Source organism: Necator americanus, chromosome IV, assembly GCF_031761385.1.
Source record: "Necator americanus strain Aroian chromosome IV, whole genome shotgun sequence".
Lineage (NCBI taxonomy): Eukaryota > Metazoa > Nematoda > Chromadorea > Rhabditida > Ancylostomatidae > Necator > Necator americanus.
Window position 1 is genome coordinate 22,314,720 of NC_087374.1, and position 27,430 is coordinate 22,342,149.

Here is a 27,430-nt window from a genome sequence, read left to right on the forward strand (position 1 = left end):
TTCCTGACTCTGCTTCCAGTGAATGATGCTTCTTCCCCTCACCCAACTCTTTCTATGCATTTCCACCAACGGGAGTCTCTCCCTCTCTCCATTTTTTCATTCATTGACAAGTGTGACTACCTAGCGGCGTACAGCTGTCGCATCCACTTCAAACATGATATCCATTTACATCCTCGAAAAAGTCATAGCAGTTTGTGTTTTCATAGTTTTTTTTGCGGTTCTACATATCCTGTGCATATGTGTCAATTGATAGCTGTCCTTGGGTGCTCAGCAAGTTGGCGAGGATTTGGACCACTGCTATGCAGAGGATTTGCTTGGACATCCAGTGCTTTAGTATTCGCTGAGCAGTAGCAAAACGTACATGCTTCAAAGAAGACGTGAAAGGCGTCTTCGCTTTGTGCGATTAAAATGTACTAACCCATATACGTTATGTAATAACTATAATAGCTTCCCACTATGAGTCTGTGCACTTTTTAGTCTCTTTGTTCTTCATTTTATCAATTTCCTTCCTTAAAACTAATTTAGCGTCTCAAAAAACGCTAAGAATCTTTCGTCAGACTTCTTGTTTATGAATGGAATCATAGGCTCAAGCGATTCGGTTGCTCCCATAATAACTTACTACATGTAGGCGTAACTGTAAAGTCACCGTCCTTGTTTCTTATCGTTTTATGTGCATCTCCATCATTCCATTCTGTAGTCATTATGAGCTCTTTCCTTTTAATCGCCTCCTTTGTACGTTTATTTGTTTAATTAGCTCGCCATCCTTTACGATTTCACCATATATTTTTATTTTGCTGATAAAGTCAATCTTTAGTGCTGGCATTTGCCGTTGGCGCTCTCCCGTGTGCTCCTTATTCGGAGTCTACTTGTCAGGATCCCAGTGTGCGGCCCTATCTGTGTTGCCGTTCTGCTCTCATCCCATTCCTGTTGTAATTAATCGCATCTCAATAATGTATGAGGGTACTTGAGTGTAATGCGTAAGAGACAATTGACAGCCGCCGGCGACGAGCTGTCGCCTGGCGGCAGAACATTCTCAGTGAGTTCCCCAAAGGTCATCGTCGGCGTTCAGAAAGAGAATTCGCCCAGAAAAATCCTAGATTTTCTGTGTTGGCCGTAGAAGGAGATTTCGCGGGTGAGTTTCTAGAATGTTCGTTTGTGTAACGGCGACAACGATGTTGTTTGTTCCGCTCGAGACGGCCCTCAAGCACCTTTCCGTGCGTGCTTCTTGAGTGTCTCATTAGATTTACCTTCGGCGGACATTTTACCAACATCGTAACAGCAGATTTTCGTACTTGGCTTCGGGAACCATTCGTTTCTGGAAACATACCCATTTTGCCCTTTCCTTATCTGAGAAATCCTACACATCTTTCCCGTTTTCTTTCTCTTCTCAGGCATATTTTTTACTATAGCCGACAATGTGCTATTGAAACACACGACTTAATTAGATATATAAAATGAGATGTTTGATATTTTGTGCGAAATTTAGACCGCGAACTTGATAATGGTCTTCGAGCATTCCAATATTGTTACTTTACTTGTTACTGTTACTTTTCTGTTTTTGATTTTAATTTTAGATATGGTTGTTTTTCTGCAGTTTTACTGCACTTTTTCTCACTAGTACTGATATTTTAGATGAATATTAATTACGTGATGAGATAATCAATAAGCTATGAATAGAAGGTTTTAAAGAACCACGGCAAACCTTTTTGGCCTTCTTGCTTTGCGTTTCCTGCAGAGCTCTTTTTTCGGAAGCTAAGTCAACAACGGCTCGTCTCATCACTGGGGGAAGGAATCCCAGACTTAGAGGAAGGTGCAAATTTCAGACATACGTATCCTACACAAAGCTGTTTCTCTTCAGTGGCTTCTGTCACTTTTTTATTCCTTCTCAGCCCTCTTTTCTCTGATTTTCTCAACACCATTTGTTGTGTCAAAAACTGCGACAGCATTTTCGTTCGTCTTATGATGAGTCGCTCCGCAGCTTAAGTCTCTTTCCTATGCAATTTTTGTCGCTGTTTACTCAGACGATTTGCCACTGGATGTCGAACACTTGAGTTTATTAGTTAGTTCTTTCACTTTTTATTAATCTTTCCCTCGACCTGTGTCCCACTCTTTGTCGATGATTATGGCATACATACAAAAAGAAACGAACCTGAAGAGAAGCAAATGAAGAAGCTTTGGGTGGTCTTCACAATTAGCACCTCTTAGGTATCTGAATAAGACCGAACATCTCTCAAATGTCGCTTTCAACCACATGATTCGTTCCTGTTCTTCTTATTGTACAACACCACAACAGCGTTGGAATCTCCAAAGAAATATGTATACGGCGCATCTTTCGAATCAAAAAATACTGATTTAGCACATTTCATACCTCTATCTCTATCTTTCAAGATAAAAACTCTGCAGAATAAGCCGGAATAGAAGCGAAAGCAAACTGTCATTGAGTATGAACAACATTTGCTGTCGGGAAAATACATCCGAAATGAAGCAGAAACTCCGTGCAACTTTTCTTCATCTCGTGGCTTGATAGGGCAACAATCTGCTGGTTGGAACGGATTAGAAAGGAGCAAAAAAGATAAATAAGGAGAAAAATTGGAACAAAGACGTTCCGCGTGAATTCTTTCACTTTTTATCCAAATAGGAGCAAACCCAACTTTTTTGAGGAAATGCATTCCATTCTACCTTCTATTGCAAAAATGGAAATGCTTTGAACTCATTGTTTAGAGTAGGAGTTTGAGCACACTATAAAAATCAACAATGAAGGATCCAATGCCAGGATAAATATGGGTTCCAAGTTTAAACAGCCCAGATAAATAAGTTGGTTACAAATTTGTTTTTCTTCTTCTTATTTATATTACGCGGACAATCTCAGCATTAATTCAGTTTCGCCTTAATCTTTAATCCTGAGTTTCGCGATCCGTTAACTTCGAATTGTTCTCGTAGTGGTTCTGCGCGTTTGTACGTAAACTTTGCGATACACTTGGTAAGTAAAAAGTCTATTCATTCGTATTCGAAATGTTTCAGTTTTTATATTGATGAAAGTGGCACAATGTATGTAGTTAATTTTAAAATGCACTGTCGAACTAAAACTTTTATAAACAATTTTCACGATTGCTCAATGTACATTTTTTCGTCAAGCAACATGCACCAATAAGCTAAGCAAATTCATCCTGTGGCTGCATTTTACATAAATTTCCAGATAAATTTCTGGTCCAATTCTTTACAAAAACAAAGCCTTTTGGATTCGAGTGAATCATTTGATATGTCCGTTATATTTTTCCCATACCACCTTGAATATCGGATATTGCGTTGTGCGTTCGTTGTTCGCCGTAAGCTTATGTTGTTAACTTCAATAAAATATTTTCACATACCAAATCTGCTTTCAGTGTCATTTTCTGGAATGCTGGATGAGCTCGGGAGGCGATGATTACTTCCCTTTGTTTATTGCTTTCGCTTTTCGGACTCATAGATACACAGAAGCTTGTCGTCATTATAGGTGAGAACAGAAGTGATCTAAAGAAGATTGTGAAATTTTATTTCCTGGGAACAGCCCTGAACTCGTTAGCATTTTTTGAGAATGAAACAACTTTTCCCATTTTGTTTTCCCTTTTCCCTTTTCCAATCCCATCTCCCAGATCGATCTATTATTTATTTATTTTTTTCTCAATTCATTCTCAAAAGCCACGTCCGTCCGCAGAGCGATGGACTCAATCTGTATAATAGAAATGACTATGTTTCTATTCACAAACTTGCAGCTGAAGGTCTCAGTGGAGCACATTTTCATCGATTTTCTCATCTTTCTGGATTACGACTATTTGAAGAGGAAGGAGTATGGTCAACCCGGCTTTTCCCTGTATTTCCCACGCTACCTTTACCTAATCGCCATACATTATTGACAGGTGAAATTTTTCTCTTTCAACACAGGTTATTGGAAAGCTTCTGGAAAGCAAAATGTTGCCTACAAGAGAACAACTTCCCTGATAAATTAAACAGCAGGATTTTTAGAAAAATCGAGTGATTTATCTCTTTCTTCGTTTTAAGGGGTACTTCCGCGCAAACATGGAATGATGAACGATTTTGTTTTTAACTGGAGGACCGGTCAGGAATTTCTGAACTTCACACTAGATTCCGATTTCAAGAAGAGGTATATTTGAGGAAGTTCCTGTTGTTTCTTCTTCGCCATGTGCTTCGGAGTAATCTGGAGCTTAAGGAGGATTTAGGAGCAAATGCATCTTTACTGCTACATATGTCTTATGTTTAGATCAATCAAATATAATAACAATTAAAAATAGCAACACTTATTTTGGTGCTTCTTTCTATTTAAACATTTTCCAAATTTATATAACAACTTACATTGCAATTACAATTCCAATTACAACTAAAAAATTATTAACAAATTACATCACAAATTTATATAACAACTAACAACATATAGCACACTTATGCCTAGTAGACTCTCCTATCTGAATATTTGTTTAAGTATTTGGACGCTGCGAATACAGAAGTATTGAACTTCTGGCGTATAAAATCTGCTACAAAAAAGTCATTAAAAAGTTCCTATTTCTGTGCTGAACAAAGATTTTCCCCTTGGAACAAGCGTCACTTTAGCTTCACTTGTAAGTATGAGATTGATGCAATGCAATTATCTTCTTCCTTCTGACAATTTCATTAGTCCCGTTTTTACAGAAGTACCCAGGAGAGCGTGAAGAGTTTGAAAATCACATTTACGCTTAGTTGTCTATCTCACTTAGCGTTCATCCAGAGGTCTCACTTCAATCCAGTCTATTTTTCTCTCACTTTGTGCATCTTTTTGCTGTTGTTATGTTTTTTTTTTGTTATGTATGTAAACCAACCAATCTGATTTCATTCATATTGCACAAAGAAGATTTACACTTCGGTCTTTTTAAAACTGAAAATATCGCAAATAAAATATCGCAGGAGCAGCGCTAATGTGAAAAGGAGATGATTACTTCTGCATTTAATCATTTCTTCAGTGAATGGTGGATGACTGATCCTATCTATGTGACAGCTACTGAAGCAAAAGCATCAGTTGCTATGTTTTTCTTTCCGGAATGTAACGTAGGTCCCATTGCGATTATGTGTCTTTGGACGTCATTCACTGTTTCATTTAAGGTGAATTGGATGCCAGCACCCCACCTATGCATTCCACCACGGGAAGACGGCTTGACATTTGCGGATGAACGGATAGCGAAGATCGTCGTCGAGGCAACAATGTAAGGTTTAGCAGCCACCTACTGATTGGTCTGCTCTCTGACAAATTTGTTTTCTATTTTTAGAAGCTAAGTCGATTTTAGGCCTAATTTTTTGCTTCCTTATACCAATTTTACTATGATTGTCGGGTATTTTCAGGTCCCACGATTTGGTGCTGGTCTATCATCCGAATATTCGTGAACAGATAGCTAGTATTGGTCCAAAGAGATCAAACGAACGAACTGCTACAGAAGTAGATCAATTTCAACAGGTGCCGTTTAGAACTTGCAGTGACTACACTTACGTGTACACAGGAAAAAAATGGACTAGATAATTCCCCTACAGGCTCTTGAACGGCTCACCGCACAAGCTCGCGAACGAATTGATTTAAATGTGATAGTGGTCTCACCTCATGGTCTTGTTGATGTTCCTAGAAGAAATATAAGGTGAGAGTTGGAAATTTTAAGTGACGAATTCAAGAAAAATGACCTTCTGTTAAGGGTTTTGGATGACTACCTCCCTATGGAATTGCTGCAGGTGACGATTGGAAGTGGAGCTGTGAAGCAGCTGATCGCACAGCCTGGGAAAACACATCAAGTTTACTCGCAGTTGAGGAATCACACACCAATTCCAAACGTGAAAATCTACTATACTGCTCCTAAGGTGACTATGGTCTTTTCTCAAACTCCTTCGCCTTGTGCTATCTCAGTAGAGCATTGCTGACCTCTCCTTGAAGTGTCGAAGGTGATCGAGCGGGAGAAGAGTGCACAGCGGCGGACGCGTTGCGTCCACCCGGTTGGACATACCCTTCGCCAACTCTAGATTTCATTTCCTTAGCTGTTCTATGTTTTCATATTTTTTGCTTCATAAAGAATATGATTTCAGGTGGGTGATTTGCCGGAATGGTACCATTACAAAAAATCCTCGACTGTTCCCGATTTGGTGCTTGTGGCACAACCTGGTTATGCTATTGTTACTGTAAGCGATACTGCGGTTTTTTTCTTTTTCTTTTTCCTTTTTTTGAGTTCTTTTTGGAGTTTTTTCTAAGTTCCTATAACCTAGGTTCTAATCGGTTTAGTCTTTACCAATACCTTTCTAAACAATACTATTTTTTTTCTTTGCAGAGAACATTAGTGTCTCTTACAACAGCTATACACATTCTTATCATTTCCTCATTCTTTGATCATTTTCTGTCGATGTTTGGATGGAATGACATCTATCAAGCAGTTCATGACCAACTCAAAGTTTTCAGCGAGATTTTGGGAAGCAGATACCACCGGCGACTCCTAACGAGATCAAGGCTGGAATGAGCGGTTACAACAATCACTATCCAGACATGTTGGGAGTGTTCCTTGCTTATGGACCGGGTAAGAACTTCTCTATAATGCACGTAAGGCAAGAGCCGAGATTGTGGACGCTCTTTATAAATGTTAACGTTTTTTGATGATGGAGTACTTCTCTTGATGTCATTTATTCCTGATTAGTTTGCTAACCAATGAGGAATTTGAATTTAAATCTAACACACCTACACGGTTTAGCTAACATTTAGGATATGCTAAGCATTTAAGGATATGGCGCAGTCGGGTGTGGCGCAGTCGGTTAGAAGTCCGTTGTAGCCACACGGTCGATGGTTCGAAACCGCCCTAATGCAAGCCAAGCCTTTCATCCTCCCAGGTCGATAAATTGGTACTAGACTTGTCTGGGGGGATAAAAACATTAACTTGATCATCGGCTGGCCCAGAAGTCATTGTATAGGCCAACACGCGTCCCAAAACCTCAACGATTACGAATTCCATGAAAACGCGTTGGCGCATCCCAAGTGGAGTGTTACGCCCATGACTTCGACTTTACTTTTTATTGTCCTTATCGATTCGATAACACAACGCTTGCCACATCGATTTTTGACATAGGTCTCCACTGTTTTTGTGTTGGAGTGGTCATCGCAGAACAACTCCACAGCAGAAGTCATTCTTGTGGGGTCCTTGCTACATTCATAATCCATGTTTTTGTTTATTTCTGTTTTTCCCTGCTTATTTCTTTCTTTCCGAACAACATCCCACATTTGATAAAAGCGTCGTTCAGTGTTCCGCAAAGGTTATCATAAAGGACCGCTCGAGTTGTGTGATGTCTACACTTTGATGTGTTCTCTGTTACGAATCGACGATTGCAACACGTCATGTGGAAGGTAAATTTTCACAATTCTCCCATGTATTAATTACATTACGCTAGAATTACTTTGGTTTCTCCTAGAATTCTACGAATCGATGACGTCCTCACAAGTGACACCCGAGTTGCTGTACGAGCAAAATTACATGCATCGATCAATCGTGCGTCTTTTGTGGACGTCGCAATCGCTGTTGTTGTTGTTGTTGTTGTTGTTATGCTATTGTAAATATTTTCAAATAAGCTTGCGTTATCAAAAAAATGCCGTGATACCGTTAAGTTCTATGGAGAGCTATGTAGAAGATCCTAGCCACAGACACCGCCAGAGGGAATTCGTTAAGAAAAATCGTTATGGTTCTCAAAGTTCGAAAAAGTGGAACTTTAAAGACGCTGAATCGAAATCCAGCGACTAGGATTAGCAAGATCCGACGTTGCGCATTCGAACAGTGGTTTATCAGAGCCTAATTTGTACTCCGCTTCCCACGCACGACCTACTCGAAGGATAAACCTGGATCTTTAGTAATAGTCACATCCTGAGGGAGTCTGAGGTGTTTGTATTTCTATCGATGAGAAGGTCGTATTTTGAAAGCGGAGTACTGAACTCACATATGCGAGAGAGTTCCTAGGAGCTTACCACAAACCCACTCACAACAAATTTCTACAACATTTTTTGATGTCGCAGTCGTTGTGAAGCACTTAAAAGAACTACAGCGAAATTCCCTTGTGGAACTTATTCGATTCAGGAGCTATTCTTCCTTCAATCCTTCTAATCCCGTTCAAATATGGGGAAAAGTGATAAAATCGAACCCATTTTTCATATTAGGTGGTCCCGCAAGTTTCGTGCGAATCTTGTTTTTATCTTTTATTCGACAACAAAAATATCCTAACTAACAATATAGTCGGCAGTGTAGTCAGTAGTCTCCGTGCATCGATAAGACAGATTGTTGGTTTTTTTGGCGAAGAACTCGAATCGCTGCGAATTAAAAATACTAACGATCGTGAAAAGAAACATATGTGATACCTTTTGTGACCTGATAGGTTGCTTTTTTTTCTACCGCAACGCCTTAACTCTCTTCTACTGCGATTTTAATGCCTCAATCTCCTCTCTCCTCTTTTCATAATGGAGTGATTGTTGTCCTTTGTAAATACGGAATTGCGCAGCAATATTAAGGAGGATTACCGCGGGGGGAAAACCAGATTTCCTTGACAACACACGCTCCACGTGATCGTATATCTCACTCGTCCCAACAGTCGTTGGTTTATTCATTCTTCAAATCATTCCATTCAGGGACAAATCACTTCTCGATCTTTATCACCACTTTTTCTGCCCAACTTCAGGGTCCATTCGATCAATTTAAATTCTCAGCTACGGATTTTCTGTTTGTGAACTTCTTCACTTTGATGAAAACTTATCTCAAGGTCCCTCTGTTCGCATTGCCACGATAACAAATTGTAGAAGCGAAATCCGGACAGCAATTAAAGCCATGAAAAATCTATCGTTTGTCTTAATTCTAGCGTTCTTCATTCCCAGTCAAGCAGGTATGGGTAAGTCAGCGCTATTTATTCATTGTTTATTGAAACAGCGGGAAATGCGTCCAGGAAAATCATGCGAACCGCTACCGGACACTCCTACTGCACGACTGATGTACTACGGCAAGAACAGCATTTACGTTCTACCTCAAGAACCATTGAGCGAAGGAACCGTGGCTAAACTGAATTGCAACTTCGATACGGTAGCGGAGGGTGGGTCATCTGAGAAGAACTTCTTTCCTTTGTTTGTCGTCTTCAGTGCGAAACAGGACGACTGTTTGAAATGTAGCTACATTTACATATTCTGTCAATTTTATGTGGGAAACCTCCAACTTTATACGTACATATGCAATGAATGTTTGGGATAAAACACAAGAAATGAGGAGCGATAGTGCAAAATGCTTGTAAATGTAGTCCAGAACATGAAAACATGAAAAGAATTTTGAGCATGTTCTCATCGGTTCATATCAGTAGCATAGCAAGCGTTTCTAAAGGATAAAAAGACCAAAAATACAGCGAAGGAAAATCAAAATAAGAGTACCCCACTGACATAGTGACACTAGTTCATTTAGCTACTGGGTCGAATAGCCTTAAAATGCACGAGCGTTGATCATCCATCGACTTTTTTCAGGAGAAACTTCAACGACATGTGTAGATGGACGGTGGGACAATATACCTCTTGGGATGTGTGTTAAAAATGTTTCGATGTTTACTTCTTGAAATAAAGTGAAAGCTCTTTGCACTTGTGAACAACCAACGACTTGACTTGAGTAGCGCTTTTTTATCTTCATTTCACTGCTTTTCAAACGGTTCACAGACGCAATCCTACATCATCTTTAGTTCATGGTTCGCGGACACCGCTTTGGATAACCTCTGAGCAACCTGACAACGAAATTTGCTTGCCCATGCGTTCAGCACTCATTGAACGCGGATGTACAAGAACCACTGACACCACTGGTGGACGACCATTTGGAGACTTCTGGGAGTAAATGCTTCACGAACGCTCCTGTGAGGAGTTGTCTCACTTTATCCTGCGATTCCAGCATGCTAGTCAGCAAAACGTTGGCAGATTCTGGACAACTGCCATAAATTTAATGTTAATGATTAAAAATGACCATTTACCATCAAGAGGCCAATTGCAAAAAAGATTTTTCAGATTGGGATTCACGTGATCCTTCTCTCTCAGGTTGTTTGTGAGCCATCTCTTTGCTACATCACATCTTGCAGAGCAACAAGGATTAAACAAGTCCGTATGATTCCTTGGTTCACTATGTTTAGAGGACAAAAAATAAATAAATAAAAAACGTCAGCCGGAGCAAAAATCTGTGATAGTTTTCGCGCTGAGCTGCTGTCGCAAGACCGTATTCTGCAGTGCCAATTTTGAAGCAACTTCAAACCTGGAGACCCATGCCTGGTGATTTTTCTCATAAAACGTCTGTCGGTCACTGATTATCCTATAAATGAGCATGCAACAAGTAGACCACAGGATAAAAATGCAGAAGAAGAAATCAACATTTGTAAATTTACAGGGGAAGCATTTTCAGGAATAACTGTTTTGAATCTGTAAAACAAGGATGGAGATGTCATCGCATAGTTCTTAGAGATTACCCCCATGCTAGTGTTGGGGGAAAATCTCGAGGTTAGGATCTCCTCAATACTAGCTATGAGACGAAGCAACAAATATAAAAAAAAGAAAATTTCAGGAACTGTAGAGTGTGGGCAGTGTTTTCTCGAGTTCTGCGCGGGCACAGAGCTAATCGTTGGCGAACTTCTCCGCAGTTAAGATGCATTTATCGCCACTAACGGACAAATTCAGCTAACTGCGGGGAATTTGCGCTGAATTATGGTAGCTCTGCACAAAACGGGGTTTTCATCGAGATGATCCCTGAGTAACAAACTTCGGCATTCTTGTTGTGATTGTTTCCGCTGCATATTGTTGGAGCATCCTGGATGGTGCTTTTTATACGAACTCTATTTGCCACTCCTCTCTGAAACTTGGAATATTTTGGGAAATGGAACTGTTAGTGTGTAATAAATGTGGAAGCAAAGTCCAAGCAGCGATTACTCACCGAAGGGTTCGGACACCAATGTCACTTTATGGTTGAAACCGAACAATCTTTTGAATAAGGAAACGTGATTTTTGAAAATGGAGGTCCTCCTCTCGTCAAAACGATCGAGATATCCATCCTTAGCTTAAACACCAAGCATTATCGAGTGTTGGTTGACCCACTTGCTGTGGATTACGTGTGTTCCGGGGGTGTCTAGTAAAATAGAGGACGGAATCGCTTACGATAAGTCGAGAATTTTGTGGCTCGCGCACTTTGAATTGAACGCGGCGGATCTAGAGCGCACTGATACACCAGACACTTCTATACATAAACACAAATTAATGCACTTCAAGCTACCAATGCCACAAATACATCTAATTTAGTGTATTAGGCAGTACTGAAGTGTCTTCTGATATTCAACTCTTCTCCAAACGCAGTGTGTTTGCTACTCGCGTAATACAGTTCGCATAAAAATCGTAGCGACACTCACTAGTTTGATTTTTTTTATGCTTTACCTAAATAATAGAGAAAACCGACCAGAAATTTTGGAGAGCACACAAAAACTAGCTAAGAAAACCTTAAAAAAACTATAAACACAACTGGAAACACTGACGTTGTACGTGCGGGTATTTCGAATGCGTGCATGCGTTTTCATCGAGGCAGAAGAGGACTACGAGAGCTGCGCCTGAGTAGAACCAGCTGAAGATCCTCTGAATGGACAATATCTTCGAGAATATCTCTTCAAGAATGCAGCCGAATTGGTACGTATTGTCAGTTTTAGGAGTTTCTAAACGCTTGGGGCATAACTTGTACCTTTTCATCAGAAATAAAATAGAGCTACCTATCGAGAAAGAGCGAAACTTTGCAGCAGCAAGTAGTTGCTGCTGTGGAGACCAGTCAGAGCGTTTGTTCGGTAGTGGGACAACCTGAGCAGACGCTGCCGCTGTTAACTCGACCGTAATCTGCAAAGGTACGCGCCAGTCCCTACATAGTAGTAGAAGATCTTAAAAATCTTTGTTGAAATTTTCTTGTTAGAAGGTTTGATATTAATTTATTGCTGTTCTATGCTGTGAGGATACTATCAACGAGCTCCGCACTCAATTCGACAGCAGAATGAAATTACAAACTGCGGCGAGTGTCGATATGTTGCAACTATAATTGTGCCTCTCGTCTCGCTAATTGGTACATAATTAAAGGTTGAATAACGAAATTCTCAAAGAATTAAGGAGATAACAAATTAAACAACACTGTTTCCCCGCAGTTAAGGTGCATTTATCGCCTACCAGGAAAAATACAACTAACAGCGGGGAAAGCAATGAAGTTTTCGGTTTCTGAAGGAATGAGGACGTCCTTTGCAAAAAAACTGCTGCACTTCGTTAAAGATGCAAAGCAAGATTGCAGAGGATCTAGATGACTCGACGGATGAATAAGTTGAAGTTTATACGAGTGAGTATGCTACCGAATGGGGAACCGTGAATGATTCGAACGCAGTAGTGCTTAGGTACGGAGCAGCACAGAATCACATGATTCATAGCAGGGACTACGTAGCACAGGGCTTGCAGGAGTCTACTGTAGACATGGACGAGATGTGTGCATTTATGGAGAACCGGTGAGCTGATGATGTGGTTGGTCGAGCTCGGTCGGTGATGTCGTCGAAACCTAGTGGGCTGGATCGAAAAAAGGTAGGAGGAGTTACGAATAATAATCAACCTGGAGAGGCTTACAGTACGGGACTAATTTCCCTAATCGGGTTACGGTTGTCCGTCTCGGCGATCTCGGTATTCATTGCACACACAACAAGATGATTAATGAGAAACACCGGACAAGTACACGAATACAATTGACCCATGGTTAGGTGAGAGGATCGTCAGCGCGTTGTCGGCTACTCGGCGCCAACACCAAGTGCCAGGATTAACAGGGAGTTTCAATAACGTTCAAGTGCCCCATGTAAATCTGCAATGCCGATTTGGGTACAAGAGCTACGTATTCAGAAACGTTCCTCTTTCTCCCACAACAGCGCAAATCATTGACAATTATTATACTGCAGTAGGATTCGTGTTTAATCTATTCTTATCGGCATAGAAAGGTGAGGAGGAGAAGTTACAACTTGCATTATTATTCCACCCTTTTCTGCCTTTCTTCGTCTACGCAGAAAACTGTTTCAGTCAGACTTTTGAGAACAATCCTTTTCTGAAGCAGGATTGAAACGTCTGGAATGTTTGGTGAGGCCAAAAAAAAAAAAATAAGAAAAGAATGGAATGAAGGAGAGCAAAATAAATGTAGTTTATATGTCTAAATTATGTGCTTAGAAAAGATGGTGGTCTTGTGGCGGGGGTGAGAAAAAATGCGTTTTTGAAGATTGTTCTATGAGAACCCGATTGCATGAGAGCTGCTATAGTTTGAATGAAGCAAAGGCCTCCCGCACTCCCGAAAACTTTGTAAATTTCATGGATCTATGCCCTCATTATCGACTGAAGGAATATTGTGTATTTTTTTTGCGAAAATACATATTAAAACAATGGGAAGCCGTCAATAGCTCAGTTGGTAGAGCGGAGGACTGTAGAGTATCGGCTATCCTTAGGTCGCTGGTTCGAATCCGGCTCGACGGATTGCTTTGCAAAATATTTCTGCTCTATGGCTTCGATTCTGATCCCATATTCTCATATAATGGATCTGCAGTTTTTTTTGTAATCATTTTGCATGGAAATGCATCACAAAAGTTTCCTATAGCGAACATTTGATGTAGTCTTAGAGGATCTTATTTGATTTTCTCAAAACAATAAATTTACCAGATCCTATAGATTTCGGGCAAACGGTGATGCATCAGATGATTGCACCATGAAAGGTCATTTTCAAAATGAACCAGCAAAACCCCGAATGGCAGGTACTGCTGGTACACGCGCGCTTAGTGCTGACTCTACTTGCCCGACTATGATCTGTGCATCATAGCACCAGTTCACGAAACAGCGCATCCACACTGTTCATTTGTAGTTCCAGAGAACATCGGCCGAGGTATGGAAGTTGGGATAAAATGCATTGGAACGGACGAAGAAAAAAAATCTCGAAATTTCATCATGTATGTAGTACTGCAACTTATAAAACCATTTTTGCTACCCTTAAAATTATTTTCCGAAAATTTGGCGAGACCTTTGAAACTGCCGAAAGATCGGACACAGTAGTAAATTATTTAGGAATCCTTTACATCAATGAAAGATCCAGAAGTTCCTAATGCATTAACGTAACTAAGGTTTTTCAGAGTTACTGCCGAGAAATGTGGGAATTCGCCAAAAGAGGAAGACCAAACGAAAGCTCAGCAATTACGAACGATGCCGTAGATTTCATTGAATTGTTCCCTTTTCTTGTCAGACGAATAGTTAAAAAGATAGTTGTCTTGGTTTTGATCCAGTAAGAGTGCCATTCTCACAATGAATCTTGGAATCTGTGTGTACTTAGGAAAATCCATCGAGGTCCAACGTTTCAGGGAGACAACGAATGGATTCAACAATGATTACAATTAGAAAATAACGAGTGATGTGCAGTAATAAATAATAATAGTAATAATAATAATAATAATAATAATAATAATAATAATAATAATAATAATAATAATAATAATAATAATAATAATAATAATAATAATAAACGTAAAGCATTATTTAAGTAGCAAAATAATTGAATTTTGGACATGAACCGATCTTTAATAGTTGAGCCCATTCGTATCATTTCCTTAAGCATTCAAGTGACTGGATCGAGAAAACAGCGGTATTTGGAGCTGAAAAAATACCAGAAAAATGGTGTGCACCATTTTGCTGCGCTTATACCAACACCTTTTTGCGTTTTGCCGCGAAACTGTGGTCTTTTCAAATAATTTTGGTCCACCCAGAGCTGCGAATGTAAATTTCAACCGCTAGCGTTGCAGCTAAAATTAGTGGAATCATCGTTAGGAGATATGAACGCCAACACCTCTCACGGAAAGCCGTTTCAAACCCGGTTGACAAGTTATTTTAAACGAGAAGAGTAGTATTAGGGAGACAGTGACAAAATTCACAGAAAAAGGGCTAAGAAATTATAAAATTGGTGTGATCTGTGAAGGTCACGGATATTGCAGTGGAAATAAATAAATAAATCGGAAAGCGAAGAGATTAATTCAAGCTTAGAAAGTCAGGTGGTCAAACAAGCTGTAGTGAAATGACACTTTCATTTTTATTTTTGCCTTGTTTTCATCTGCTGGTTCTAATAGCACCTGTATGAGTACTATAGTACCTTGATAAAAGTAAATAAATAAGTAAATAAAATCCCACCAGAAAGTGGTTCGAGAATATCATATTCTTACCTTGAGATTTGAAAAATAATAAACAGTGGGAAGGGAAAATAAACTGAATGAATAGGAAAGCGAGGTGCTTAGCGACCTCAAACTCTACATAGAATTAAGGTTTGGTTTATAATCTAATTTTAGGTTTAGATTTTGAACGTAAAACTGTGAAAGAAAATACATACTACTGACAGATATATTCAGACATTATTAGTTTAAATATTAGATAGTATTAATACATATAAAAACGGATAAGAGGCAGAAATGGATAAACAAGATTGGAGAAGTGAAAAAAACTCTCTTGAAATTACATATTTCGTTAGATATGTATCTTCTATCAAGCGACTGCGCGCGTGAATGAGCTGGAAGAAAAACAGTACAAGCAGAACAGAAAAAATAGGGATAGTCATGTGAGGAAAAATCATAAAATATCCATTATGGTTGCTTTCAATCAAATATGTAGCAGCGACAACCACCTATTTCTCTTTTTTTTCACGAGAGTAATCATTAGAGCAGCGAACGGCTATGCACATATGATAAATATGCGTGCAGGATTGCTAAGTTTTTGGATCTCACCACTTTTAGAATCTTATGACTTCTGGAGATCAGGGCTTGACATCGTTTTATCCTCGTCTGGCATCCTTCAGTTGATTACTGATATAAATTCTGAGTTTAACTTCATCAAAATATCCAGTTACATCTTTTCTAGTCAGTTTTTTCTCTTGGTTTTCCAATGGTTACTTCGTCTTTCTCCTGTCTTCTTGAACGACTTGTTGCAGGGCACCGCATGAGAAATTTCGAAAAATTGAGGAATCCTATCTATGTGAGGAATAAAGGAGATGTTACGTGGACAACCGCTGCGTGGTTTTCTGTGGTCTGCAGCACACTTTATATGTATTTTATACTTTCATTACACTTCTTCTGCAGATTTATATGATCACATCTTCAGAATATTTTTTCCCGATGGATGTTCTTTTAAGATCTTGCTTCTTATGAGCTTTTTCGGGAGAATAATTTACCCAAGATGACTTCCTTCTCTTACAAATGCTTGATCAGCAATTCGGCAGTGACAAACGATAGTGATGAAAACTGTTACCAAAAATTTTACGAATAACAACAACAATGCTGAGTATATTACTTAAAACAAATTCTCTCAAGAAATAAGAAAGAAGGTATAAGGGATTCGCTGGCACATCAATTTATGAGAAATTTTTCCCGAAATCAGGTCATCCGGATATGAAATCACCATAAGAGAAAGTAAACTCTGCATTAGAACGGAACCCAACAGTCAATTAATATGGATAATTACTAAGGAGATATTCAAGACATTTCAACGTAATAAACGCACCCATGTTTTTTTATTCGTGCGCTAGACAGTTGCTATGCAATGAGGTCGCTTGGGTAAGCGGTCAATGGAGCCGGCGCGCTGTTTTGTAATTTGGTTAAAAATCCCTTAGTGGAAAATTGTTAGCAGAGAGTACCAACAATTATCTGGACATATTATTTCTGTTGTAGCTAGTGAGTGTCATTTTTGAAAAAAAAAACGATAAAAAATTACTGAAAATCCACGGAAAATCTACCAAGACTTGACGAAGATTTTGCAAGAAGGTTTTGTTTTTCTTCTACGGTCAGTGTAGCGCAGTGGGGAACTGCACCGTCGATATTCCAAAGCTGCGTTAGGCTGAGCGTTTCACCTATTGTATAGCCCAGCCGAGAGTTAATAAATCTACAACGATTCCCAATTGAAATCAAACGCGTTGGGCATTCCGAGAGGATTTATTAGCGTCAGACTTTTCATCCTTTATCCCTTTATCCCTATCGGCTAACCCCAGCAAGTGTTTGGATGAGAAGGCAACCTTCAGTTCCTTAACCTCAAATGACTCTGCGTTGAAGTCGAATGCGTTCACGCATTCGAAAGAAGTTGATTAACGTCAATCACGTTATTGTTCTCGTTGTCCACAAAAACAAAATAGGGAAAACAAATAGATAATTACAATACAATAGCAAAAACTATCTTGCACTTCCTTTTTTAAATTTCCTCTGATTTTTTCCCTTCAGTCGGTCAAGAGTTCCTTAAAACTCCGTAGAAAGGTGAGGAAATTGATTATTGCTTTAAAGTAGGACTCTTCGACAAAGTTCTCTGTAAAAAGCAGTAACTGAAGAACAATCGATAAGGTGAGCAATAAGATATGAAATATTTTAGTTGAATAAACTGCGATCGACCTTATCTCTCTCCTCAGTTATCTGATATCTCAACCAGGATAGTGTATTACGGGCTTATGTATGAAGTAGAATAAAGGTTTTACGATTGAGGTGGAATCTTTTATAAAACTGCTGCTTGCTGGATTACCTGGCAATGCTAAAGATAGGGGAAGACCTTCTTGATAAAGAGGCTTTTGGCTACGAGCTATTAGTCCCTACGAGCAGTGGCATTGAAAGATGAACATTGCTGACCTGATCGAGTTGGCTTAGTTTTTCTTTGTTTTTGCGACCGTGTCCTACCAAAGAATTTTTGCCTTTTTTGAGAGGAAAATAAGGGGTATTTCTTCTAAGGGGGTATTTAAAACAGGAGAGGTTTCATTTCACCTCTTCATATTAAGACAATCATGGGCCCGTATCGCACGAGTTCTGCACGTCATGAACGATATTATCAAAGTTTCCGGAAAATATAGCCGGTATTAGTAACATGGTTTTTTAAAGTACGGCTGAGTTGTGCAGAGTAACAAAACGAAATGGCAATAAATTGTAATGCCATTGAATTTCCTTATATTCAAAAAAAATCTAAAAAATCAATAATATTCCCTGTTTTATTATTCACATTTATAAGACAAAAAAGGTTCGACGAAAAACAAAGTAGAAGGTTTTTCTTGTCATGATTAAAAGCATAATCCATTCCGAGATGAATCGTTCCATCAAGATAATAACATTAATAACAATGGTTTACATTTATTTTCGTAATTAAGGAGGTCGGTGATGTATTAAGGTCAAAATGGATGGATGCAAAATAATGAAAAAAAGTGAAAGCGTGGGATCAGAGATCGCCTACGTCACAGGGTGAGGATTTCAAAGTGCGATAATTACAGCAATATCATGCTATAACTTGAGGAAACACTTACCGTACAGGTAGCCGTGGACCTTTTTCGATGTATCTCTGCCGTCTGAAGCGACACGACGGGTTGATGAAGGTGCGAGAAATTAATTGCTGAAGCCCCACACATCGTCGTACAAAGGCCGACATTGCCATGGTTTCACACACACTCTCTGATGTGCTCTCTGTACGTGGTGGCGACGACGATTTCACATCGCCTACCGTATTGATTATGGCGGCGGTGGTGGCGCCGCGGTGGTAGTAGAAGGGCGTTGGGCGCGGCGCACAATATGAACCGTTTGATCTACTCACTTGTGTGTGATTTGATCTACTCTACGCAGCGCTCGCGGGATCGCGACAAACAACTGCTGCTGAACGAACGAATCTCTCGCCAGTGGTTGCTAGGGCGCCGTTTTGTTCTCGTCGATCATGCGGCAGTAGTGACTTTCGCGGCAGGAAAGCTACTTTCTCATCTTTTGGGTTCGGCACACGCATTTTTTCAGTCGTCCGCTGTAGTTTTTCCGTCAGGTCCGATTTTACATCCCATACTCGCTGCAACTAAAAATACCTACTTGTGAAATATACACTTTTGTTAGTGTCAGCTAACGAAAATTAGTCAGCACTACTTTTGTTCCATCCATCACTTCGTCATTTCTTACCCGAGATCCTAGAATGAAGTTGAAAATGGAAAATTGGAAATGGAGTAGTAAGAGCAGTTTGCTGTTCCCTACGGTGTCGATAACTGTTGGGAAAGTACAGTAACTCGTATCTCTATCTACATTATGCTACGCGTTGATTCCAGCTTTGAGGATACGTTCTATTTTCTGGTGTAGCGTAGTGGTAAGAGGTTCTGGTGCGACTACACGGTCAATATTTCGATCAGGCTCATCAAACGTCATCAATTTGTCTCTCTGGGATCGGTAAATTAAACCTTCCCTTAGTGAACACTTAGTGAACATCGATTGGCCCTCGATCTGTAGGTCCTAAGGGGGTTCATGGACCTGTACGGTTTTGATCTGAAGTCGATCGTGTTGACACGTCTTAAAAGCATAGATTGCTTAACTAACGCCATAAACGCTGTTCTTTATCCTTCATTTTCGGAAGTCTTACTAATATTTGCTGATCTATAATCTGTGTATTGAGACCCAGTATAAATGAACGCTCTACTGACAATAGTGTTTCTCTGCCACTACACCGTATGAGATTTCCAGAATAGTGACACTCAGTTCAAATGAAGAGATGAATAAAAGAAAGTCACTCGGGAAAGTTCTTCATAAAACCGCTTCTTTCCCGAAGTAAACGATTTTGACTCGTGAAAAACTCGTTTTCCAGCAGTAAGCAACCGATTGTAGATGTTTTTCGCGATTACAGAGCGATTGCTTTTGAAAACGATCACCGCGGTTCATTTTTTATAATGTTGTTCCAATTACAATAGACTGCTCTTTTGTGAGTTTTTCGAAAATGCCAAAATTCACATAAGTGTGGAAAAACGTTCAACAACACGTGCATGTACGTGCATGCTTCAGTCACAAATCCAGTTTCAGTGAAGAGATTGGTTTTGATTGTGGGAAATACAAGTTGCATTTTCACACTCCTCATGTTGGAAAAAAAAAACTAAAAAAAAACGATATATGGATGCTTGAATACATTTTGAACTAGGACGGTACGGATTTTTGTGGAATAAAATCGTCATTGTACATTGTACATTTAGCTGGTGATTAGTTATCATTTTCACTTTTCTAGTTCCAAACTCTAAGAAAGAACTTCGGAGAATTAAGGATGATTTCATGTCAAGTGCAAGCTGATTTGTACAGTACAAATATAATGCAGTACCGTGTCGAATTACTGCTTTAGCTACTGCGCTCATATTTAATTTTTGCGCTAGAAATCGCCAAACAAGTTTTAGAGAAAAAAAATCACCTCAAGAGCTCCTTTGCTTTTGCACCCTATTCCTGAAAAAATCGTTTTCAATCCTTTTTTCTGTTCCGAAATATTGTTTTACTGCTACATATTGCCATATTTCTAGGAATTTCTTCCTACTTTTGTTCCTTTTCTGCTGCTAATTTCTGCTTCCTTTTTCTTTACCTTACCGCTCTTTTGCGTGCTTTCCGGGTCTTTTCAGGTCCTCGCTGCTCTTCTGAAATTCCGTTAAGGACATCTGACAACGAAACCTGCTAAAAACCCACACTACATATGTAAGAAAACAGCAAAATCCAACAGCGAACTAAATTCGAACTCAGTTATAGCAATATTTCAGTTTTTATTTGTTTTCATTTTTTCTAGGTGAAGTTTTTCTCTAACTTGTACTGTTAGTTGGCCTTTTTCCGTCACTCACTCCATTCAAATTCTTGACAGCTACCTGGATGCACTTTGTGGTCTTGGAAAGAACATATAGCAATGATCGATTTTCACTTGTGATCGCGGGTCGTCGTGTTACGCAGGTGAATAGTGATTATTTTTACTTATTTGACGAAATAACACAGTATTTTTCCTCTTACTTTTTGATTTGGTCTCTGCGTGATAAATCATTGGAGATAACGGTCCAGGGATATTTTATTTCTGGACGCAGCTCGGAAGCTACGTGTGCATTTTCGTGAATAAACTCACCTCACAATAATGGCAATTACAGACATCACCCCACGAATCTGAGATGATGTAGTATGGATTTCCAACGGTCAAAGACTATACGGGATCGTAAGTTGCAGAAATGGGTCGGATCCCGCTCATTTCTTCCTAATCGTCGCAAAAGACGGCCCGGAAGATGCAGCCTCGAGCGTTCCGGGGTGCTGTTGTCTACGAAGAGTAGGAAGAGTGGAACGCGCCAGCCTTGTGCACGCGCCGCATCTTTTGGGCCGTTTTTTACGTCAATTATGGAGAAATGGACGGAATCACCCTCTTCCCCGCAATCTACGACACCCCGTACAGGCATAACACACCTAAAACCAGCAGCACCCCAGATTCGTTGGGTGATGCGTTTAAGCAGACCGCTATAATTCATACTTTGCAAGTTTGCGCTCAACAAGTCACGATATCCTTCACTCAAGATTATTCACTTAACACAACCACAAATAAATGAAGCCGTTCGGTCCCACCAGTATTTGGTCCTCTATCAATAATTCTCAAAAGTGTGGGCCGAACCGGGAGTCGAACCCGGGACCTCTCGCACCCGAAGCGAGAATCATACCCCTAGACCATCCGGCCACTGGTTCTTTTCTTTCGGTGAACCCTTGACGAAAGTGGATTTGAGCTGAAAACACGTTTACTGCGAACAATGACACTTTCTTCTTATGTTTATATAGGGAAAATTTTCGGAGACTATTTCTCATTTGAGCAATTTTTTTTTTGTTTTTCAAAAGAGGGCATGACGCTGCGAGTTCTCTTACCATCAACACATTTTAATTTTTGTAAATTTTGAAGATATTGGACCGCAAAATTATTTTTGACTTCTTGCATGCGACCACCCATCATCTTTGTATTTTTCGCAATGTATTTGTTAATGTAATGCATTTTTGTATTAGCCTTTTTCCCTCGTTTTGGGTTTTTATTTTCCATTTTTTCGCACACTAGTACCTTAACAAGCTTATGTGCATATGTACGTACTCTCTCGTACCCCTAAATGCGTACATGTGACCCACTCGGCTGCTGTCGCTCTGGGATCCGTAAGCAGAAGCGCACCTGATATCCGACAATCATGAACTAGTTTGGATAACCAGACATTCTGGAAATTTGAAATTTTCATTTAATTAGTACGCTCCTCAAAATATGCGTCGTTGCATGCTTGGCGAAGTGTTTGTTTGGAAGTGCCTAAAAACGTTTGTTTTATCAAAGAGTCCGTTGTCCATCATATCAAACTTGCTTTCTACTTAATTTAAAGATTACATTTTCGCAGAAATATTTTCTTATTACTCACTTTGTAGAGACTTTTTTAATTGTTGTGAGGACAAAAAAAATAGAAGAAATTCGAAAAAACGTATTTCTTAACGTTCTTACGATCGTGGGCAGATTCACAGTGGGACACCGTTTTTTTCTCGTATCTGTGGTGAGCGCTAACTGCATCCATGACGCTGTTTTTGGCGAAGTCGCTGTTTTCATGGAGATAGAACTGGAGTTCGGACCTGGGAGAATGTGCGCCTACGCGTAAATAGACTGGTTAGGATTAGATATTTCTCATCTTACATTAACTATCTCGGATTTTCTGCAGTTATATTCACTTGGATTTTTGTCGCCGACTAGGGCGAGTTGATTCAAATGATCAACACCATAAATGTATTCCTGGTGCTGGACATAAATTTTATCCCTATTCCATGAGCCGATGCGAATCAAGTACTGGCGTTGCTAAGAGTCTCGATTTCTCTCATCATTAACTTACTTTCTCTTCAATCCATGCAAAATCGCTTCGAATCTATCAGATTTTAACTAATGGTGCGGGTTAAAACACAATTTTTTTTGGAAGACCTCCAGTTTACTTTTTGAAATGGTCGGAACCAGAATGTAGGAAATCCTACTTTCTTTTCGTCGCTTGCTATCCAAACGACTCATTATCGCAAAGTACATTTTGACAAGGCATTTTGAAATACATAACGAACTGAAGGCTAGCTGTTGTGTTGTGTGTTTGAGTATGTGTTGTTTCGAGTTTTTTTTTAATCGATACCGTATTTTGTGTATTACTATATGTGTAGCACTCGGTCAAGAAATTAGAAAAAAAAGTGTTTTGCTTTGTTGTCATAGGAATCACTTACTGCTAAGCCGTCATCGCCCACATTAAGTCTTTGGCTGAATTTCAGCAGCCAAACGCTGCTTGGATTTCCTATTTCTTCTTCTATATTTCATAAGTCAGCTTCGCTTCTTTGAAGCTTCCGGAAGGCTATGAAAGTTCTGGTCCGTTAGTTCCGCACAATTTCGCTTTGTCTCTTTTCTGTGTGTTATGGATAATTCAAATCCATAACTAATCACGTAGACTTTATGCGAAAATGCAGGAAAGAGAATTCGTTTTTCTGTTCTTCTTCAATCTAATCCAGCTTCTTGTTGTTGGCTACTCAATTCATTTATTTACGCGTTCATTATATCTGCCAACAATTTCAAATGTGTACTTCTCTTCACAGAACTAAGGATTTCCTACACCTCTGCAGAAGCAAATGTATCCAGAGCTTCTGTTAGATTTTTCCTTATAACTTACGAAGCGGAAAAGTTGCATGTTCCTGACTTTCCTCGCTCATTTCATCCACATGGACGATCAGCCGTAAATGATCTCTGACGGGTTATGAGGAAATCATTGCAGATGTAGCTTTGTCTATATCTAAACATCTTTCTTTTTTTGTCACATTAGTAGAGATGCGGATTTGAGGTAAGACAAATTCTGAAAATGTGCTCTTTGCAGTGTAATTGAGCTGAGCCTTGCAATCGAGACAATGCAACGCCCCCAGAAAATCCTCGAAAGCTCTCAAAGACGTCTTTTAGGGAGTCACCACAATATTTGCCGATTCTTCGATGCCTTTGCCCTCTGCGCCTGAGCCAAACCACATGATCACACAGATTGACAATGTTTAAGAAGAGATTTTAGTATCGACATAAAATGGCTACTGCCGTGGCCCACCAATCCGGGTAATTGACTCAGGCGAGAGGTGAGTTCATTTCTGAGATAAAACCTTTGCGGAAAGTGGCAAGGGGTGATCTCTATCAAACTAGTTCAAGAATATTTTTGAACTGATTTCGAAAAGTAAAAGAACGAATGGAAAAATTAGCTTCCTGGGAAGATTTAACTGGCATAACAATGTTATTTCGATATAAAGAATTAGAATAGTAGCATGCAGGCTAGAAGCATCACTCCACAAATCTGGCGTGCTATGGATTTTCGTTGTAGTATGCCTATATCGTGTATTTCTGTATAATGTGTATTTCTCTTCACAGAACTAAGGATTTCCTACACCTCTGCAGAAACAAATGTATCCAGAGCTTCTGTTAGGTTTTTCCTTATAACTTACGAAGCGTGGAATATGAAAACAGGAGTGGTTTCGCTCATCTCTCCCTGGATCGCTGTAAAGAGACAGCTTCGGAATGCGGTTCGCTACGAAGTCCTCTACTGCAACGCGCCATCCTTGCGCCCCGCCCCCACCTGCGACTAGTCGAATGAAACGAATTGCTCATGCAACCCCATCCGAACGGATTTTCGACGAATTGCAAGAAACAGCCTTCCGGACCTGTCTGTTTACAGTGATGCAGGGAGAAATGAGCGCAATAATCAACGACTCGATATAGATATGACTTACTTGACTTAATCGGCGGACTGATGTCATCGCCTGACGCAAATACCCGCATATTCGCCGAGGTGTGCCGTCCTTAAACACAGCTCTGCCCAACCTTCTCGATCTTCTGCGAGAGCTTGCACAGAATCAATCCATTCGTCGTTATTTCATATTCTGCGAAACCTTACGTCTCGCCTGAACTGCCTATCCACGCCGAGTGTCCTCAGGTCCTCTTTCACCGCCTCAGTCCAGAACTTCCGTTTTCGGCCAGGTGACTTCTTCCAGCTCGAATACGGCGAACTCCTCAGAACTCGTTGAACAAGGCGATCTGCCGGTCTCCTTAATATATGATCAAAGAAGCGAAGACGATTTACTTTAGCCACTTTCGATGGCGGTACAAGATGTTGATATCTTCCACGTGTCATCCGCCGGTATACCACATCAAATTCTGCGTAAAGATCTTCATTGTGACATACCCTAGGCCAAAAGTAGCCAAGTAGCCGTCTAAGTAGCTTCCGTTCCGTGCAGTCAAGCCTCTCCATAACCGCTGATGGTGCTGCCGAAGTCTCTGATCCGTACATCATGATGGGGCGAATTGCGGATAGCTTGAATTCGTTGGTAATGGGGGTCGACCACAGGCATTTCGTTAAGGAGTTAAATGCAGAAGTGGCCTTAGCGCATCTTTGCTGAACATCTCTCTCGTAGCTGCCATTGTTCTTCAGCGTAGAGCCTAGGTAACAGAACTCATCGACGAGTTCTATCGGTTGTCCGTCCACCCTGATTCCCGTTCGTGGTCTCGAAGAGATCCACATCTGATTGCATTTATCAGGGCGTAGGCGTAGTCCATAGGCTGCAACCAGCTTCGATACAAGGTTGACAACATGTTGAAGTTTCGTACTGCTTTCCGCGAATATAACAACTTCGTCGGCGTACTCGAGGTCAGTCAAGGAGCACCCAGATGGTTCTAAGACAATGTCGGCAGGACACTGGTCGACTGTTCTTCGCATAATGTCGTCGATTGCGAAATTGAACAGGAAAAGTCCTGCCACTGCCCCTTGTCTTACTCCACTTACCACTTCAAACGGTGTTGTACATCCGGCCTGTGTTCGAACTGCAGCAGTTGTTCGTTGATTCATGTCATCAAGCAAGCGAACGAACTTTCCTGGTACTCCATCGGCGCTCAGCGCGTTGAGAAGACGACCTCGGTGGGGAGAGTCGAACGCGGCTTCAAAGTCCAGAAACGCTAGTTGCATTGGCTTCGAATACCGCTGCCAGATTTCGATCACTTTCCTGACGATGAACACCTGGTCAATCATAGACCGGCCAGGACGAAAGCCAGCTTGCTCGTCGCGCGTTGTTTCTTCGCTTGTTAATGAGTCGGTCTAGGATAATACGCTCCAGTACCTTGTACATAACACGCAGCAAAGAGATTCCTCGATAATTCCTGGGGTCTGTGACGGATAACTTTTTGTGGAGGGAATTATGATAGCGTGTCTCCACGAGTCCGGTATCCTTTCGTCTATCCATATTGAAAGGATGATCTTTGGGAACAGGGGAACATCTTTCCATTTTGCCACTATACTGTTTTAGTAGAGTATAGGCTTTCAGCGGGTTCCTGTCCTCCCACACCTTCTCAAACTCCATCGCTCTTGACGTCCACTCGTTATCGCGGTCTTGTTGCAGTTGACGACGCAGCTTCCTTCTAAGACGCTTTTCCTGGTTGAAGTCACCAGCGCTGCGCGCGACACATACAGAATTGTATGTGGATTTTGTTTCCGCAGATGCAAACGCAAACTTCTTCCGTTGCAATGGAACCGGGAGCGTTTCCCTTGCAGCGTCCTGGATGCACTTTGTGAAGGAATCCGCGTCGCTAAGCTTCTTCCTGGTCCGTACTCCAACATGAATAGACACATGTTGGCGGAATTTTCTTCTGCATTCATCGTCTTTCAGACCTGCTATGTCGATTTTCGGTTGAAGAGGAACTCTTCGGTTTCCCTTGTGGAACCGTATCTTGAAGCTGAGAAGAACTGGATGGTGGTCAGAGTCGAACGCGACGTCCCAAACACCTCTAGATTTTCGGTTATCTGACTGAGGAATGTTCCTCGCCAAAACGCAGTCGAGCTGAAGTTTAAGAGTCCCCATCTTCCGCTTGCGCTGCTCTTCAGGCGTTAAAAGGGTTGACCCCTGCCACGTGAGCTGATGGCGAGGATGATTCCTCTTAAACGAGGAAGCGAATATAAGGCCCGTCTGTTCGCACAAGTCGACCAGACGGTCACCGTTGTCGGACGTGCGCTCTGCTGGATATACCATTTTCCTAGCACATCGGATTGCTGTTCGAGTTTCATCTTCGTATTTGCGTCGATTCCGACAATGATCACCTGCTGGCTTGGTATTTTAGACATCAACGCACTGTGTTCATCATAGAAGGCGTCCTTAGTGGTGTCCTCAGCGATTTCCGTAGGTGCGTGAGCACTTACGATCTAGAGATTATGTCCTCTGCGATCCTGCAGTCGTAGAAAGGCGTATCTAGACGATGTCGAGCCATATTTCTCCACCAGATTCTTGTAATCGTTCCTCACAGCTATCGCGCAGCCACCTACTTTGTTCTCATCAGCATCGCCGCAGTATGTGGGGTAATTTTCGATGCTGATGACCGGCCGATCTCTCATGCGTGTTTCCTGCAGTGCAGCAAAAGGCACACAGAGATATCGCAGAAGTCTGGATAGAGCGGCTTGTTGGAGTTCACTCGATAGTGTTCGGCAGTTCAGCGTGACGAAACGAATGGTTGTTGCCAAAGATTCCATGCTCCCTTCAGGCAGTTGACCTTTCAGGTTATGGG

General features: G+C 40.7%; 4 protein-coding genes across 9 annotated transcripts; 3 read left to right on the plus strand and 1 right to left on the minus strand.

Moving 5' to 3' along the window:
* Window positions 1-3,420: 3,420 nt before the first annotated feature.
* On the plus strand, window positions 3,421-7,600 carry RB195_002343 (uncharacterized protein; the record flags this gene model as incomplete). 2 transcript variants are annotated; one of them, XM_064199570.1, is made up of 13 exons in its annotated part: window positions 3,421-3,493; window positions 3,753-3,896; window positions 4,039-4,141; window positions 4,992-5,076; window positions 5,131-5,231; window positions 5,368-5,479; window positions 5,554-5,654; window positions 5,709-5,871; window positions 6,094-6,186; window positions 6,461-6,575; window positions 7,119-7,181; window positions 7,291-7,393; window positions 7,459-7,600. In XM_064199570.1, 13 exons carry the CDS (start codon window positions 3,421-3,423, stop codon window positions 7,598-7,600), a joined length of 1,398 nt encoding a protein of 465 aa, XP_064055450.1. The 2 variants fall into 2 exon arrangements, with proteins under 2 accessions (XP_064055450.1, XP_064055451.1); XM_064199569.1 differs by lacking the exon at window positions 7,119-7,181.
* A 1,255-nt stretch (window positions 7,601-8,855) lies between these two features.
* Window positions 8,856-9,890, plus strand: RB195_002344 (uncharacterized protein; the record flags this gene model as incomplete). 2 transcript variants are annotated; one of them, XM_064199572.1, is made up of 4 exons in its annotated part: window positions 8,856-8,910; window positions 8,971-9,114; window positions 9,533-9,563; window positions 9,719-9,890. In XM_064199572.1, the coding sequence occupies 4 exons, from the start codon at window positions 8,856-8,858 to the stop codon at window positions 9,888-9,890; spliced, it is 402 nt and encodes a 133-aa protein (XP_064055452.1). The 2 variants fall into 2 exon arrangements, with proteins under 2 accessions (XP_064055452.1, XP_064055453.1); XM_064199571.1 differs by lacking the exon at window positions 9,719-9,890 and having other exon boundaries at window positions 9,533-9,621.
* A 1,773-nt stretch (window positions 9,891-11,663) lies between these two features.
* On the plus strand, window positions 11,664-14,284 carry RB195_002345 (uncharacterized protein; the record flags this gene model as incomplete). The annotated part of the gene is made up of 5 exons (XM_064199573.1): window positions 11,664-11,710; window positions 12,451-12,558; window positions 13,751-13,833; window positions 13,941-14,025; window positions 14,206-14,284. The coding sequence occupies 5 exons, from the start codon at window positions 11,664-11,666 to the stop codon at window positions 14,282-14,284; spliced, it is 402 nt and encodes a 133-aa protein (XP_064055454.1).
* Window positions 14,285-24,758: 10,474 nt separating this feature from the next.
* On the minus strand, window positions 24,759-27,395 carry RB195_002346 (uncharacterized protein; the record flags this gene model as incomplete). 4 transcript variants are annotated; one of them, XM_064199577.1, is made up of 4 exons in its annotated part: window positions 24,759-25,895; window positions 25,996-26,808; window positions 26,868-27,071; window positions 27,192-27,395. In XM_064199577.1, the coding sequence occupies 4 exons, from the start codon at window positions 27,393-27,395 to the stop codon at window positions 24,759-24,761; spliced, it is 2,358 nt and encodes a 785-aa protein (XP_064055455.1). The 4 variants fall into 4 exon arrangements, with proteins under 4 accessions (XP_064055455.1, XP_064055456.1, XP_064055457.1 ...); XM_064199574.1 differs by lacking the exons at window positions 25,996-26,808; window positions 26,868-27,071; window positions 27,192-27,395 and having other exon boundaries at window positions 24,759-25,844; XM_064199575.1 differs by lacking the exons at window positions 24,759-25,895; window positions 27,192-27,395 and having other exon boundaries at window positions 25,900-26,901.
* Window positions 27,396-27,430: the final 35 nt, after the last annotated feature.